Below are 18,186 nucleotides of genomic sequence, written 5' to 3'. Positions count from 1 at the left end.
AGACCCATCCATTATCAGTTGGATCCTCATCAGAATCATCAGACACTCCTTCATCAACAATGTAACAAGATTTGTCTTTATTCTTCTTAAATTTGTATCTTTGATATTCAGGGTTAGGCTTGTATGTCCTTCTAGCTTCTTCTCTTAGTCTAGCACATCTATCAGGGCATCTTGAAGCCATATGACCAAACTTTACTGTTGCAAGCTAAGTCACCAGGTTCGGCCGAATTTCAACCTTGAAGTTCGAAATTCGTTGAACTTCAAACAGTTTATAAAATTCGTCAAAAATTCGATCAAATTAGTACCAAAAATTAGGGATGACGTAATTTCCGAAAAAAAAAATTTCCTTGTGTTTTTTAGGGTTTCATCGAGTTTTTTTAATAAATATTGGCCATGGCGGAAAACATAGCAAAGTTTAGGTCGCGGACGCATTAGTTCCAACTTTTAGTTGACGGACTTTCGACCGCCATTGCAGACTTGGACGGACCTTCGACCGCCGTTGCAGAAGCTCTGGAACATTTCGTCGAAGCTCGAATTGTTGCCTCTGCCTCTATCATCAGTCCGTCCTCCCGATTATGTGTATTTTTTTAAAAAAAATTTTAAGTTTCAATGTTTCATATTACATAATATATTATTATACAATATAATATTATAAAATACACATAATACACAATGTTTATTTATAATGTTTAAAATACACATAATACACAATATAATATTATAAAATACACATAATACACAATGTTTATTTATAATTTTTATAACGTTTATAATGTTTAAAATACACATAATACACAATAGGCTTCTCATGTATTTATAATGTTTATTTTTTATTTTTTTATTTTATACACATAATATAAAATAGTGTTAAACTATTTATCAATGTTAAACTATTTAGGCAATTTTATAGATATAATACATATATTTATTAAAAAAATTAAAAAATTACATATGGTGAATTTAATTCGAATTTTATACATTTCGAATTTTTTACTCATCGAACTTCATTCGAATTTCAAAGCTGTCGAACTTCGAATTCGAATTCGAACCTGGTGACTTAGGTTGCAAGTACTAGAAGCCCTGAAATCCTTTCTGGAGCAATTGGAGACAAGATGACCATAATCATAACAGTGTCAATACCTGAATGGAATGTTAGCATAGTCCAGAATTTGTGTCCATGCTTCACCATCCTTCAAAATAATATTTTCAGGCAAAAGCCCTTGTTTAAGCCCATCCAGTACAAATTTGTGTATATTTAGTGCATAGAGAATAAAAAACAATCTGAATTTTTTTCCAAGAGAATTGCTAATCATTATTAGTCCAGGCTCACACCAAGATTTCAATAGTAAGGTAAACTCGCCCAGACACAAGTGGATTAAATTTTGTCATTACCATGGCTTCAAGCTCGGGAAATAATCACCCTAGAACCATGGACTAGATGTTAGAATCTTGTGTCTGACCTTTGGATTATAACACAATGATTAAGAAGCCTTTTGTGTAGGAAAAAATGTCAACCTGCTTCTGAACTAGTGGAATTCATTGCTTGGCAGTCCATTCAAAAGATTTTTCAAATTTGGCCATAAGCCATTGAACCTGCGAATGATTGCACCCTCAATTAAAGAATCTTCTCGGTTATCCACTTCGTCCACTTAATCAAAATCAGCAACAGGTGAGTTTAGTCTTTTTTGCAACTGATTCTCCTTTCTGAAATTGGTTTGAGACCCTTTAGTTGTTTGAGACCCTTTAGTTTGACCTAGTGGTGGGATTCCTGTTTTCTGGTGAATTTCAAAGGAGCAGTAGACTCACATTTGCATCCCTCCACGGTACCCATGATTTTTTAAATCAGGGCAATCATCCTTTATGAATTTGGGGGCTTCCAGGTGTGAGCACGGGGCTGAGTGAGTTGCAGATCTTGCAGCAGCTACTGTGTCTTCATGATACACAGAACCCTGGAGATTTTTATGAAATCATGGGTGAAGAAGGGGAGCTCAGTTTTGCAAGGGAAAAACCAGAGCCAGGGGAGGGCTGGGGTGGCTTGATCTGGTATGTGGATTTGAAAGCCTCTGTGGTGCAGTAGTGTTGTGACCATTTCACACATCGCCCCATCGCAAATGGGGACCCCCTCTTTTTGCTTGTTTTTCGCTCGTTTTCGCTTTCGTTTTTAGGATTTTGTTAGTTTGTTAGTTGTCTGGATTTAGGGTCAAGCCTTAGGGTTTTAATTACCGTCTTTTCAGGCCAAAATCCAGTCGGTTTTGGGAGCTTTTTGAATTTCCTTTTCTAGAATGCAAATTTTGAATGAAATGAATTCGCCAAAATGGTCTAATTTTCAATTGGAATGTTGATGCAGAGCTTAAATTTGTCTAAGTATTGAAAATGAAATATGAATTTTTGTCCGATTGAATATTTTGACCAAATTTTGACTTTTTTGATTTTTGATCCTGGGCATTGGAATTGATTTGTTTTCACCTCGTGAAGTGTTAAAATGTGAAAAATCATGTTATTTTGGCCTGTAGGAGCAAAATCGCTCCTGTCCCTCAGTGAAGGACGGGAGCTCATTTTCAAATATCTCATCATCCCTGCAGAGTCCAGACAAATTTCAAGTTGGAAGTGATGGAGAACGGCGATATCTTTCCATTGAATATAAATTGAAGATTTTTATGAACACAGAAATGCCTCCAGGAGGAAAATCGCTCCTGTCCCTCAGTGAAGGACCGGAGCTACAATTCAAATTTCGCCTTGTCCTTGCAAGATTTTGATGACTTAATAATTTGAAAGGGTCCGAAGGAAGATGCTTTGCCAAATGAATATAATTTGAGATGCAGAAACGAAGGAGAATGACCTATATTGACCAAATCGCTCCTGTCCCTCTCCAAGGGACCAGGGCGAGGTACCTTGTAGCTCTCGTCCCTCTCCCAGGGACCAGAGCGATTTCCTTCATTATGCTAAATCCAGACAAAGGTCAAGGCAAGTTTACGTTCGAGAACAAGGAAAAACATGAGATAAATGCGTTGAATATAAATTGAAGATTTTTGGGACGTCCATAACAGTGCTAAATGCCTAGTTCGCTCCTGTCCCTCAGGAAGGGACCAGAGCGATTTTTGTTATAATTGATTTTCTGGCTAAGTTACAAGCAATGTTAAGGCATGGACGAATGGAGTAGAGCATTACGAATCCTTTGAATATAAACTTGGAACCTGACCAAGTGAAATAAGAGCCACAAAAGGAGGATCGCTCCTGTCCCTCTCCAAGGGACCAGGGCGATATAGTGAATATATTGCTTTTCACTCAAGTTTGAAACCGATCCAAGTCAAGACAGGGTGGCAAAGAACATTTCAGGGTATTTTCAATCAAACACAAGTTACAAAGGTCGTTATAATAAAGAAATTTGCGCCCTAAGACCTAGTTCGCTCCTGTCCCTCAGGAAGGGACCGGGGTGATGTTGGATATATTGGCCATTTTTTGCAAGATTTACGTAAGATCAAGGGTTCGCAACGTCTTGGAGGGTCCATGGATAAATAGAAAGGTGATGCATGAAGATTTCAAACGTAAAGTAATCACCAAAATGAACATATGGACCATATCGCTCCTGTCCCTCTCCAAGGGACCAGGGCGATTGGCTTTGGATTCCTCGTTTTGTTCCAAGTGCGTGCTAAGTTAAAGATTCACAAGGTTATGCAAGGTCCATGGCATCGTTTGAAGATAACATGCAAGAGTTTTGAACGTCCAAACGTTGCTAGTCATGCTAAAGACTCACATCGCTCCTGTCCTTTGGACAAGGACCAGGGCGATCCTATCAAAAGCACGCATATTCCTTCAAGATCAAAGCTAGGCGAGGATAAGCAAGGCAAGGGACATCGTTTGAAGGACATCACAACGAGGATCGAAGTTGGAAGTTGCCAAGGTCAAGGAGAAAACGTGGATCGCTCCTGTCCCTCTCCAAGGGACAAGGGCGATGATCCCTTTAATATGTCCAAACACGTAATGAAGACAAATGAAATAAGCGCAAGAGGAATGAGCATAGATGTTATTCGCTAACAATGAAAGATTGAGGAGCAAAGATGCATATTGAACGTGGAAATTTGGAGATCGCTCCTGTCCCTCTCCAAGGGACAAGGGCGATGAACACTCAAAAGGCATTTGAGTACGCATGCAAGATGATCAAATTCGAAGGACTCATCGTGATGATCGATTTTCAACGCGAAGATGAAGGAGTTGGATGTAAGAAATGCAAAATCAAGACCAAAATCATGGATCGCTCCTGTCCCTCTCCAAGGGACCAGAGTGATGAGGTACGTCCCTTCCTTTTTCCAATTTTGGCGCCAAATAAACAAATTTAAATTTCCTTAAATGCTAAATCGATTAAAAAAATTGAAAATCCATTTTTATTTAGCATTTAATATGGCGTTATCTTTTATTAATTATTTTTTTGCCTTTATTTAAAAATCGAAATTCTCATTTAAAAAAAAAACGCAAGGCATTAATAATTAATTAATTAATTAATATAAAAATCGATTTCAAGCGCTCATTTAAGGAGGTCGGCCTTCTTATTTTATTGAAAATCATTGAAAATCATTTAAAAAATGGTTTTATTTACCAAGTCGGCCAAAGGGGGTGAATAGGTGAAAGCGCTATATAAGGGGAGTGAGAGATATCATTTTCACATAATCATTCTTATCCTTCATGCGAATTGAGGAAGGCAAAGAAGGTGCGAAGGGTGCTTGAAGTGTGGAGTGCGAATTATGTTGAAGACCAAAGGTGGCGCTTAATTATCTAGGGTGGTGCGAACTTGAAGATCCATTTGAGCGATGTGTCAAGGGCGAATTTGCCAAGGATTGAAGACCACGTCAAAGGTGCACTTGAAGATCATGTCAAAGTCAAGACAAAGGTGGCGAAATTGATTTTTTGAGGAGACCACATTGAAGATCTATTTTTACTCCTCAATTTTGCCTAGGCGATCTTTTCCTTTTTTGCATTCTAGAGTTAGCTCTCTATTGAGGTATGGCGATTTAATTATTATTGCTTTATTCTTTAGATCGTCATAGCTTAAATTTTGAATTTTGAAATTTTGAATTCCAGTAGCCCAATTTTTTTTAGGAAATGATTAATAAAGGACTTATCATTAAGTTTCCTAAAATTTGCTCTCTAATTTATGTTATGTATTGCAAAATCATGGTACTAATTTTGAAATGTTGTGTAGGCATCAAATGGAGATCTCATCAAGGAAAATCAAGCCGGATCAAGGACGGTCTTCGCTGGGACGATCAAGCCAGGACAGGGGCGACCTCTCTCAATCCAGCGTTCCGAGGCGAGGTACATCATCATCTTGCAAATCAAGGACAAAAGGAGTTAGGACAAGAGTTAATTAAAGATAGCCTCTCAACGACATCCAAATTGAATATCTAGCAAGCTACAAGTGTTAGATGAGGTGGCATCCCAGTCATCACTCCTCCAGTCAGTGTGATCCACCTCAGCATGTCCAGATTCAATGTACTTAACTCATGGAAGGTGGCACAAACTCCGATGTACCTACCCCGGCTATCCATTGGGCAATTTTTCTAGAAGGGACGTGTCCAAGCAATACAATTTTGTCATTGGTCAAGCATTAAATGTTATGTAATGGTTGTAACAAACCCTAATTAGGGTTTTCATTGTTGAATCTTGGCCATTGATCTTGAATTGATCTAAGCCATCAAATTGTATTGTGGGCACTATATAAGCCCAGGCATTTCATTTGTAAAGGCTAATTAGCAAGAGTTAGAGAGATTAGAGGATTAGAGATAGTATAGAAATAGTTGAAAGTAGTTAGAGAGTAGAATAGGAGGACAAGGCAAGAAATTGTTGCCATTGATTGTAAACAAACTCCATTTTCATTGAAGTAATGGTGAAATATGTCGTTTTCTTGCAATTTGCATGGTTTCTTGTTGAAGTCTTCAATCTTAGATGGTAGATGATTAGATGAATGGAGGAAATGTGATTAATTGATGATGGAATTCGTATATCCATACTACTAGCAGTTTGTTGATTGCAGACTTGCCTTGTGTAGTCAACTGGAATCGTTCAGCTCAAGCTCAATTTCAATTTGTCGCTTCTTCATTGATATGCATCAACTTGGATGGTATCTATGCCTGCGGTGATGATTTGAACATCATAAAGCTTCCTTAGAAGATCGCACTAGCCTTGTGTAGATGTTCCATTGATGTCAAAACAAGACCTAGTTAGAGTTTCATCAAAAATCAATCATTGCTCCTACATTCTTAGTATTAGGATTAGATCCTCTCTTCGCCCTTATCCTTTTTCCATTTTTTTAATCTAAGTTAGTAAGAGCCTGTGTCCAGCAAAGCAGATCGGAAGTTCAATGTAAGTCCCCTTGTGATTCCAGCAAATCACATCATACCATTGGAGCTTGTCCACACGTAGAGACCCTACATAAAAGAACCTTGGAGTCCATCTAACTGATCCTTTTTGCAGATCTTCAGCAGTTAGAGACTATTTTCTCAAGAGAGGATAAGATACCTATTGGTATTTTATTCTGTGTATGATTGTGTATAAAATACACGTCAACAAGTAGCCAGTGGGAGAGGAAAAGGAGTCCTTTTTAGATGATGCCATGACTGGAGTAGATGCATTTTAGCCTTGCCATAATCATGCAAAGAGGAGCCTGAAACCCTACCTAAAGTGTGATTTAACACAACTGGAAGAGGAATGATAGGAGTCATTGGGAGCTTGGTGTAAATGATGAATTTGTTATGAAATAAGCAATTCCATTATTCAATCCTGTATGCAACCATCTTGAATGGTTTTACAGGAGGGAAAATGACTCATGATTCCAGGATTTGTGTTGTATTGATTGGTTACAGAATGATATTTGCTCCTTGCCTTGTCATTGTTTCATTCTTTTGTTTGTGAGCACAAAGTTTCTGCTCTCTGCAATCCATCCAGAAGTTAGTGCATGTTCAATTGTAATTTCAGAAAGTAAAAAATTAAATTCACCACGTGGGGTGCTTAAATGTTGTTTTTACTTGAGCTTGGTACAAAGGCCCAAAAATCTTGCATTGCATGTAAATTCTGCCTAAATTTTCTTTTATTTTGTAAAAAGGAGATAACCCTTTTAAATGCAGTGGGAAGTTACTTTTTCCAGGTGTTATTCCCAATTCTGTAGCAGAAATTGTTACTGCCCATTGGGTCACTCATTTTTGCAGAAGGATTGAGATGACAGTTACAAAGGCTAACACATTACTTGTTCATTCTTGGGCAGTATTATTATATCTTTCATCTTGCTTGGTCTTTCACTTGGGCTAAATGATACTTGGGAACAACTGGACATGCACATGAGTAAGAGTTGACTTAACACTTCCATAATAAATGCGAACCTTTTATATATCTTTTAATCCAATCAATTTTTCCTGAGTTTATCCAGGTGTTGCCAAGTTAGCGAGTCTTATTTGATACCAAGTACTCTTGAACTTTTCCAAGTTTGCCAGGACAATTTGAGTATGATTCAGTCTTGGCAAATTTGACCAAATTGTCTCAATTTGACACATTGTCCAGTCAAGTCATGTTACATGATTTTTGTGTGTTCACAAAGTCAATGACAATTCCTGTTATAACGTTTTTGGCAATAACATGATAGACTGAGTTAACATAAAAGAAAATATCAAAATAAGAGTATTGACTGGCAATAGCTTACTTGTATGGAAAAGATTTAACAGTTCAGTAGAGCTATGCATGAGTTATCCTTTCTTAGTATCCAGTGTCTTGTCATTGAAGATATGATTTAAAACCTTTCTTTAGGCAAAGTTAGTTCCTTCATGTCTGTCTCTTGGAGTGGTTATTTATTTTTACTTTTTTTTGGAGTGGTTATTTATTTTTTGATTTGCTAGAAATCTTTGTATATCTTTTTTCATGATCTGTGGTTTTTTGACATTACTGTTCCCCTTTATGCTCTGTGGATGAATAGCCGGCTTAATAATAACAGCCTCTCAGGGGGGATTCCTATGGCATTGACAACTGTAACTGCCCTACAAGTCCTGTAAGTTATTCTTTTTGTCATTTGGATTATGTCATATATTATATTATGCTCAAGTTTTGGTTTCTTGTAACATATAGTTAAATAAATATTTTATTGTCAACCATTCACCCTCATGGTCTGTGATTAAATGCAGTGATCTTTCATTCAATAATCTCTCAGGAGAGGTTCCATCAAATGGATCATTTTCTCTATTTACTCCTATCAGGTAACTCCTTATAGAAGAGCCATGGTAAGTGGTTTATTTGTTGTTGAACAAAACTGATTAGAAGGGGACTTGCAATGCATCTCATCTTTAGTGAGGTTGGACCATGTTATTGATGTGTGCAAATTCAGATAGTTTTACTTTTCATGTTTGAGCTTGGAGCGTTAATTTAATATTTTAAAGAAAATGATGCATATTTTTTGGGCTCTTATCCTTGGTTGTGACAATACTTTTGTTGTCAACTATTGCAGTTTTAATGGAAATCAGTTTCTTTGTGGTCCAGTCGCACAGAAGCCATGCCCAGGACAACCTCCTTTCGCTCCTCCTCCTCCATTTATTCCACCTCCGCCAGTTTCTGGAAGCAATGGTGGTTGATTATCTTTAAGCAAAAATCATCACACTTATAAATCATGCTTATGTACATTTGGATGCAACTTTAATACAGTTGTTAACATACTAGTCTGTCTTGTTTTATTTTTTTGTTTCAGGAAAGATTCAGAGCTCATCCAGCACAGGAGCCATTGCTGGGGGAGTAGCTGCTGGTGCTGCTCTATTATTTGCTGCTCCTGCAATTGGATTTGCCTGGTGGCGTCGTCGAAAGCCACAGGAACACTTCTTTGATGTACCTGGTAGGATTTCTTGCTTAGATTCCCAAGAATTACGTTCGAGAGAATGTTCTGTTTCCTCTAATGGAATGATTTAACTTTTATGCAATTGATCATAGCTTGGAATATTTTTTAATTCAAAATATGATTTATGCAGCTGAGGAGGATCCAGAGGTACACTTAGGGCAACTCAAAAGGTTTTCATTGCGGGAACTCCAGGTTGCTACAGATGGTTTTAGTAACAGAAATATACTTGGCAGAGGTGGTTTTGGAAAGGTATATAAAGGGCGCCTTGCAGATGGATCCTTGGTGGCTGTAAAACGTCTGAAAGAAGAGCGTACTCCAGGTGGAGAGTTGCAGTTTCAGACAGAAGTGGAGATGATTAGCATGGCAGTACACAGGAATCTCCTTCGGCTACGTGGCTTCTGCATGACACCCACTGAACGGCTGCTTGTTTATCCCTTCATGGCTAATGGAAGTGTTGCTTCATGTCTTAGAGGTATCCTTAGTTTCCACTTGTCTGCCTTATGTTATTTCTTTGTTAGCTAATTATAGTTACCTTTATTTTGTTCAATAGAGATAGTAACTTCCCTATTTATCATGAATGCAAATTTCATTTTCTAGTTATATGTTTTTAAGAAGTGATGATCTTAGAGCCATTCTATTAAAGGATCTTTAATAATAAAATATGCTGCTAATTGTAGTCCTTCTGTATATCCTTACAATTTCTGAACTGGTACAAGTAGTTCATCATATGATGCACGATTTATTTGACTTTTGCTACCAGTTGTGCAGTGCTTTCCAGGTTTGTCTAGTTTTGATGCATTGAGCTTTATCCTTAAAAATTTACCTATCGTTATTGCCATGGTAGTGAAACTTTAAAGGTGCTATTTTGTGGCATTTGAAAGCACTAGCCTCATGAAATATTTAGCTGTTCTTTCCATAGTGGCTGTAAAATGAAATAAGTTTGATTGAAAACAATATTTTGCAGCTTTTGACTGTTTCTATTTCTTCTTGCATTGATATTTTATATGTTTTCCTTGTAGAGAGGCAACCAAATGAACCACCCCTAGATTGGCCAACTCGCAAGCGCATAGCATTGGGCTCTGCAAGAGGTCTTTCCTACTTACATGATCACTGTGATCCTAAGATTATTCACCGAGATGTAAAGGCAGCAAATATTTTACTGGATGAAGAATTTGAGGCAGTGGTAGGAGATTTTGGACTAGCAAAGCTTATGGATTACAAGGACACACATGTTACAACAGCTGTCCGTGGCACCATTGGCCACATCGCACCTGAGTACCTATCCACAGGGAAGTCGTCAGAGAAGACGGATGTCTTTGGATATGGAATCATGCTTTTGGAACTCATCACAGGGCAGAGAGCATTTGACCTTGCCCGATTAGCAAATGATGATGATGTCATGTTGCTAGACTGGGTAAGTATCTTTTTCTCTTTTTGTTATTGAAGGAAATTTATATTATCTGACAGGTCAATACTCTTTGCATAGCCTTGCACTTGTGAAATGTCTGTTTGATAAATCATGCTTTAAAAGTTCTTGTATTGATTCCATCTTTTGCATTATAAATTTTTTTGCAGTGTTTCCAACCATATACAAAACTATTATTGTTATATAGACAAAATACATTAGGGGACTGCAAGTTGGACAATGTTTCCAACCATATACAAAACTATTATTGTTATATACTATATAGACAAAATACATTAGGGGACTGCAAGTTGGACAATGTTTCCAACCATATACAAAACTATTATTGTTATATACTATATAGACAAAATACATTAGGGGACTGCAAGTTGGACAATTCCATTGAGAAAATTAACCTGTAATTATCAGTATGTTGTAGGTCTAGTGCAATAGTATTGAGAAAAAACCTTTACCTTCATGTTCAAAGCTGATGTTTTCTTTACTCCCTTATATTTCTTTAAATTCAATACAATGACATTTAAGACTTTATTTGAATTTTGAACCTATGTATGCTGAAGATGGTATATGTAAAGTTAAACAAATATGAATGCATAACCCAAATTTTCTTAAATTTGATTAAATGGATTTGTCTGAAATGGTCAATCATGACGGATCTCAACTCTCAAGCTCCTTGCATTGAAAATCAATGGACACTTAAATCATGAATCACAAGACACTATCCATGCTTTTACAGTATTGCCATGTACTGATGTTGATTTCTTCAACCTTTGTTCCATTTTTCAAGTATTATCTTTTTGCTGTCTTGTGGCACTTGTGTGCAAGTCAGTGAAGAAGATTCAATTGTTCCATGTGTTATAAAAAAAAAATCTGAAATTTGGATGTTGTAATATGATATATTGTCTGTTAAGGTGTAGGCTGATCCTTTTTCTCTTGTCAAGTTTGCTACTGTATTAAAGTAATTCTGTACATTCTAAAAGCAAGTGCCTTTGCATGGTCTAAGCATCTCTCTTGCAACTAGCCCCTTTTAGGCTTTTTGTGATGCTTGGTGTTGATCATTCACATGCCATACCATTCTGAAAATACAATTTGGTTAATTTTTCAACATCTCCACTGATGCAGTAAACAGCTCCTCAACTATGAACTTGTTTCTGAGTAAAAGAGAACATTACAATAATGCCAATTCCAGAAAAAAATACACCTTGTAAAAGGCCTTAACACATGTCTGTACCTTCAGAGTAGTCATTAAAGCTTTGAGTCTTGACAAAGACCTGTCATTAAAAAATTGCCGACTTACAACATTCTAGGAGGAATCTATTAAAAACTTAAAAGTGAAAACAGGTAATTATAGAGTTTAAGTATAGCAACACAAGGACAATCGATATTATAATTTTCTTTACTTTTCAATTGTTGAGTGCAATCTGAAACATTGATTCAATAAAAACATGCAGTTTCTTCCAGAAGCATTCTCGTAAATACATTATGGACTGTGGAAAAGTTATAACACAGGGACAATCAATATTTTAATTATATTCAATAACTAATTAACTGATAGCACCTGATCAAGAATCAATCTGCATATAAATAATAACTCTTATGCAGAAGAAACTGTATACAACAATTGATATCCAACATTTCTCGTTAAGCAAACTTTTAAAAATTAAATATGAGTAGATATCATTAGTAGCAACTATTGCAACCTCGCAAAATGTGAGTAAACAATATTACTTTTCAAATTGGTTACTTTTTGATGCTTGATGCTTCATGGAAGTTTCCCACTGTTTGACCTATTGTCACTCACGGACTTGCTTCCATGAAATACCTATCTTTATCTGTGCCGTCTAATGTCATGATGTTTCATGGACTGGAATTTAGAAAATTTATTTACCGTAATATACATATTGTTGACATCATCGGCTGTCATTTTAAGCATGGAAAGATGAACATCAGACCTATGCAAGAAGAGTTGTAGAAAGACTTACATGTAAATCAAATAACATGTTTATACTATATTTTTCCTCAGATACTGGTCTATGAACTGTTTATTTGGTTGTTTCCTTGAACATTGTCGCTTTGATATCTGTAGGATAAGGTAAAGGAATGTGTGAAACGAACATTGTTCTTTTCCAGAATCCATGATATTGATCAATGCTGTTTATGGATTCAAAAGACTCTTACACAGTCTAATCCAGAAACAGCATTGAGCAACATTGTTCTGATTTATCATTTTCAAATGCATGGGAGCGTTCTGCTTTAGGGTGAATAAAATGTCAGATTTGAAACAGATAGCAATTTTTTAATGTAAATGTTGCGATAATTACATTTCATGTATGGTTTGACTTCTCAAATTTTGGTTTGAATAATATGCACATAATGCCCATTTATTTTCTGGGATATCTTATAGTCTGTTTGTGATAAGCACTTCAATGATTGTATTGTATGTGTTGTTTGCATATCTGTTTGGGTTTATATGATTGTGCACACCATACCCATTTATTTGTTGGGAAGACACTATCCATGGTTTGTGTTAGCAGAGGATTTTCGCAAATCAAAGCTAAGAATTGCATTGTCAATGGATATCTGACTGCAGTCTCTATATTTCTATTCCAAAATATTCTTGTGGAATTTTGATTTGAGTAGTCTAAAATTGTTGGAATTCTTGCATTTCTGATTCGTAATGTGAATTGGATGGAGAGTTGAGCTTTTTTATAACCTTCATGTGTTGATGTGATTGAATATCTAAGATGATACAGAAGCTTGATGGTTATGTATATGAGTCCTCGGTGTATTAGACCCATCACTAACATTTTGTTGATTTTTGGACAGGTCAAAGGCCTGTTAAGAGAGAGAAGACTTGATATGCTGGTTGATCCTGATCTCCAGAACAATTATGTTGAGGCAGAAGTCGAACAGCTTATTCAAGTCGCACTACTTTGCACACAAGGGTCGCCAATGGATAGACCAAAGATGTCTGAAGTGGTACGCATGTTGGAAGGAGATGGTTTAGCTGAGAGGTGGGAAGAGTGGCAAAAGGTGGAAGTTGTGCGTAGCCAAGAAGTAGAGCTTGTTCCTCATAGAAATTCAGAATGGATTGTAGACTCTACAGATAATCTTCATGCAGTTGAATTGTCTGGTCCAAGATGATAGAGTTGATTGTTTGTTCAATATTTTTACAAATCCTGAATTTTATTTTCTTATTACAATGTCAATATGTATCAAGGTCAAATCAGTGTATCATTTAAAATTATTAGCTGATGTTTCAATGTGCCAGTGTAGAGAATATTCATTGAAGTCTTTAGATGGCTATATTGGGTTTTGTCCCATGAGAATTACTGACAGACAGCAGTGAAGCCTGTATGCTAGAAGAATTTTTATGGTGCGCACCCATCCATCCAAAAGTCTGGTCTCTGTATTATGAACAGCTTGCATTAGGAAACAAAGGTTCATTTCTACTATTGAAGATTTCCTCTTTCATTGGCTAATGTGTATTTAAAGATTCTATCCAATCGACATTTTCAACTCCGTTTGGTGCCAGAATAAGTGTACTCGCATAAAATCACAATGTTCTGAACCGTCTGCTAAATTGGTCTCCCAGTCTAGATTTTTGAGTATATGGATGACTGGCTGGCACTGAATGCATTGAGAATGAGGAAAAGCATTTCAGGTTTGCTTAAAATTATCGATGCTATTTTGCTCAAGAGTTTCTGAGAAAATTTGATCTTGTCATTTTGCTCAAGAGTTTCTGAGAAAGTTTGATCTTGTCAGACCCAGCGCAAGCTAGTGGAAATGAATGTGTAGTATTCTTTTGGTTTGAGCTGGAAAATGCTCGTGGACAACATCTAACGTATGTTTTGTTTTAGATTGAAAATCAAAAAACATCAAACAAATGTCTTTGTTTGTACAATAGGCGGCTAATGGACATAAAAATTTCGGCAGAGTATTGCTAGCTACATAATCAATTATCACTATCTCCAAAGTAACAATGGACTGACCTGTTCGTGGTAGTCTATTGAAAAGTGGACTCATTAAAAAAAAGACTGATTGTCAATAGATGGATGATGTTGAAACCTAATCAAATTGATGATAGTCACCAATTTTTGCTTTTGATTTGTTTGCATTTAGCGCTTGATGCTTAACGACAAAGTGGATGTCACCAGTACAGCATAATTTAATAATTTTCAAACTAATTTAAAAAAAAAAAATATCTTAAAGTAAATCTCAATTTCAGTGAAATAATTCAGAGTAACTTATTAGTTGAAGGTACACATCTTTAGCAATGCTGAATTTCAACTCGTGGAAGTGGACTTGAGATTTCATGCTCTATTTTTGGAGGTTGCCTTTCTTTCACAGAAAATAGGCTTTGCATATCAAAAAGGTTGCAGTGCTCAAACATGTGGACAGGAAGAAATGGGTTACACATATTTCTAATCTAAATATCTCTTAGTTGGCATTTAGAGTAAGGTGATTACAGGCCTTACTGCAAATAAAGGTTTGAGAATTTAAGCATGCATTTCTCTTTGTTGGCATGTAGAAGGCTCAATAAAATAAATCACACGCCAAGGTAATCTGTGATCAAGCCCACCAACATTAAATATATATTTGGTCTTTGATTTTAAAGAGAAAAAATCTACTGGATAACACACTATAAAGGATCTTTACCTGCTGTCACATTTTCCTACATTTTCATTTTTCTAGAACTATATGTCAAAAGAATCTGTTTCCAAAGGGAGACTTTACCGAGGTGGTGTATGGATCACTCTTGCTCGATTTAATTTTAACATCTTTACCAAAATAACAAGCGAAAAATTTATAATACTTGGGGTGCCAGCTCTATGTAATAGCATTTGCACCTCAGAAGCGTTTCTGGGGCTCAATTTTGTAGAAGCATTTTTTCTTTTGATTTGTTTGCATTTAGCGCTCGATGCTTAAGGTTCATTTTTTTGATGTGGTCTACTGCGGAAGTGTATTGGGTTCTTGTTTTGGTTCTCTTACTTTCTTACGGTAGCTGCTTCTCTCCTAGGCTCTTTTCCAGGCACTCTATAGAACTGTATTTTTCAGATCAGAGTTGGTCATTCAATGGCTGTGATTGGATTACGAACTTAGCCCATTTCCCATTATGCACACCTTTAAAGTGTGTATGTACCGTGGTAAATCTCCTTAAAGATGTTTTACTTGTTATCATTGTAATACTGAAAATTGCATATCCTTAAGTTTTACTGTTTGTTTAATGCCACTTTGTACTTGGTCCTAACACATACTTGGTACTCATGGATTGCATCTTCTAGTTGAATATCATAAACTGAATTGAAGGTTGAGAGAATCAAATCTATATCCAGGGGATTTTTGCCTGCCCAATTCCATTGTGTTGTCTAGGCACTTGATTTTAAAACATTTATTATCTCTTAGAATATTATATTTTGTTTTCAGGTTGAATATATAGATGCAAGAGTATTTAAAAAGCAGCATATCTATATTTTGATAAATCTATGTCAAATATGCTAATAAGAGATATCAAATTTTAAATAGATGATCATAATTTCAGTCATAACAAGAGTAGAAGATATGTTTTTCAGAATCAACAACTTGTATTTTGGATCTAAAAGGTAATCATATTCTAGGGATTTAGCCCATGGAGAAAACTCTATGCTGTCCACGGGGCACTATGGGGCACATAGATTTTGTGTGGGTTTCTTTCGCCCGTTCCACTACACTAACTCAATTTTCTTAGACTTCACATTCTCCCTCCCCTAAACAATTATTTGGCTTGGTACTCAGCCGATGAAGTAGCCAAAAAGATCATATCAATGCATGTGAACCATTTGAATGATTGTATATCCAATTTTTTCTTTAATATGATTTTAACAGGTCAAAATAGGTTTACACAAAGAGAAAATATATTAGACTTAATAAGTTTATAATGGATGAGAAAGAAATTAAATGGGAGTCTTTTACCAGAATTATTGTATGGGATAGTGACAAAAGTTTGTGCACTCCAAGCTCTTTGGTTTGAATCTACAGCTTTGATGTTCCAGAACTCACACAAACTATAAAGGACATTTATTGATTGTTAATTGATGGAAAACAATGATGTACAATGTATAAAGTTTGTGAAAAAGAATGTAGTAAGTTTAACATATGAATTATGTCATGAAAATCATTAAATTTTTTTGAAGAAGGGCATTGCCACCAATAAAAATGCCTAAAGCCACTGAGCAAAAGCATCATCCAAAAATGCTGTTGAAGGATTGTAAAAACAGTCACAGGTAAATATCACCAAAGAAAACACATATTTCCTATGCATGGGTCTGGGAGAGAAAAAGTGCCATGTGATAGAAAAGCCTTATTGTGTCCGAAATAGCTCTGGAAAAACATGTAAATTTATGGAGACATGAGGTGGGAAAGTCTCCCAAATCGAATCCAACTGATGAATTCGACATCTGATGATAAGAATGCGCCGCTGGCAAAATGATACAAATAAATGTCATGGATATAACTAAAAACAATGAAGTATGTAATATAACATTGGTCGATTCTAAACATGGAAAACTAAATTTGGGATTTCTTTGCCTCGCAATTGTTCTCAATTTGATGCACTGCTCTGTGGATTACTCACATCACAATTTATAGTAAGAAACAATAAATAATGTGTTGATAAAAATTTGAGGTCCAACATACTTACTTTCTCTACCATAATGTGATGCATGGAAGATCATGTCGTTTCCTCCCTTCTCCATTACACCATTCTCCTTTTCCCTTGAATCATGAAAAGTTATCCAAAAACAAAGCATTTTAATCTAATACTAAAATAAACCCATTCACTACAGTACAAGGATTATCCTTGCCAGTTGCATTGGAAAAAGCTAAAAGAGTGGAATGCTTAAGTGCTAAGAAGTAAATATCCCACCATGAAGCATGTGAGTAATCTCTGCACTCCCATACATTCTATGAAAGGAAGAATTTCAAAAGAATTTATTCAGATTGAGCCTAAATTTTGAGATGAAATCCAAGAATTTACAGACTTGCATACCTCTACAGAAACATTGACAACGCTGAAAGGAACCCTGAGCACCACTAAAAATCACCACAAAGCGATGTTTTGAGTTGAAAAAAATAATGACTTTCTAAACAATTGTTGCGCTGGAAGCTTGAGAATTGCATGGGAGCAAATTTGACGCTACAGGTTGTCAGTTCGAATCCTCTGAGTATCATTAAAGAATTCATTGGAACTCTACCCAACAGTTTGTTATTATGACAGGACAGGAAATAAACAGGCATAATGGCATGGTTGAATCAAGCCATCTGAAACATAGCATCTAACTACAGGTAGGAAAAGTGAAAGCACCCAGCAGTGTTAACATTAATTGAAATGCAAGCAAACTCAACGACCCACCAATACCATTTGAATTTCATGATTTGGTTGTAGGAGAGTAAACAGATAAGAAGACAAATAAAGAAAAAAATTAAAACTAAAAAACGGAAACTTGCCAATTACATGGAAAATGGAAATTACAAAATAAATGGAATGGGAAGTCAATTAAATGAAAAATGGAAACTTGCCAATTAAATGGAAAATTAGTAGATTTAGCTGAAAGAAGTGAAGCTACTTAATTATGAAAGCAAGAAATTACATAACATAGTAGTTCAAAATGGAAACTACAATTATTTTTTCAAAAATTAATAAAAACTTGTCAATTGACTCAAACTTACATATGTAAAACATGATGAAAAATGGAAACTACAAAAAACATTCCAAAAATCAATGGAAAACCAAAAAAACAAATTTTCACTCTTCAAAATAAGAAAACATTCAATATCAAAAATTTCAAATCTGTAAGCTTTAAAGAAAACATTCATATCACATTAAAATAAAAAGTTACCTCCCACCATTCTGATATTACAT

The 18,186-nt window shown here is 35.8% G+C and overlaps 1 protein-coding gene and 1 long non-coding RNA gene across 2 annotated transcripts; one reads left to right on the top strand and one right to left on the bottom strand.

Moving 5' to 3' along the window:
• The first annotated feature begins 7,949 nt into the window (after positions 1–7,949).
• LOC131068833 (LRR receptor kinase BAK1) lies at positions 7,950–13,808 on the top strand. The gene is made up of 7 exons (XM_058004104.2): positions 7,950–8,029; positions 8,163–8,234; positions 8,483–8,598; positions 8,720–8,860; positions 8,994–9,335; positions 9,883–10,277; positions 13,113–13,808. Exons 1-7 carry the CDS (start codon positions 7,950–7,952, stop codon positions 13,428–13,430), a joined length of 1,464 nt encoding a protein of 487 aa, XP_057860087.1. The 3' UTR covers positions 13,431–13,808.
• Positions 13,809–16,475: 2,667 nt separating this feature from the next.
• LOC131068828 (uncharacterized) lies at positions 16,476–17,549 on the bottom strand. The gene is made up of 3 exons (XR_009112072.1): positions 17,314–17,549; positions 16,966–17,039; positions 16,476–16,743 (listed from the first exon to the last, which is right to left on the bottom strand). It is a non-coding gene; the product is annotated as an uncharacterized LOC131068828 (long non-coding RNA).
• Positions 17,550–18,186: the final 637 nt, after the last annotated feature.

The sequence above is a fragment of the Cryptomeria japonica genome, chromosome 10 (assembly GCF_030272615.1).
Source record: "Cryptomeria japonica chromosome 10, Sugi_1.0, whole genome shotgun sequence".
NCBI lineage: Eukaryota > Viridiplantae > Streptophyta > Pinopsida > Cupressales > Cupressaceae > Cryptomeria > Cryptomeria japonica.
The sequence above is the reverse complement of the archived record's forward strand: the minus strand, read 5'-3'. Positions and strand labels throughout refer to the sequence as shown.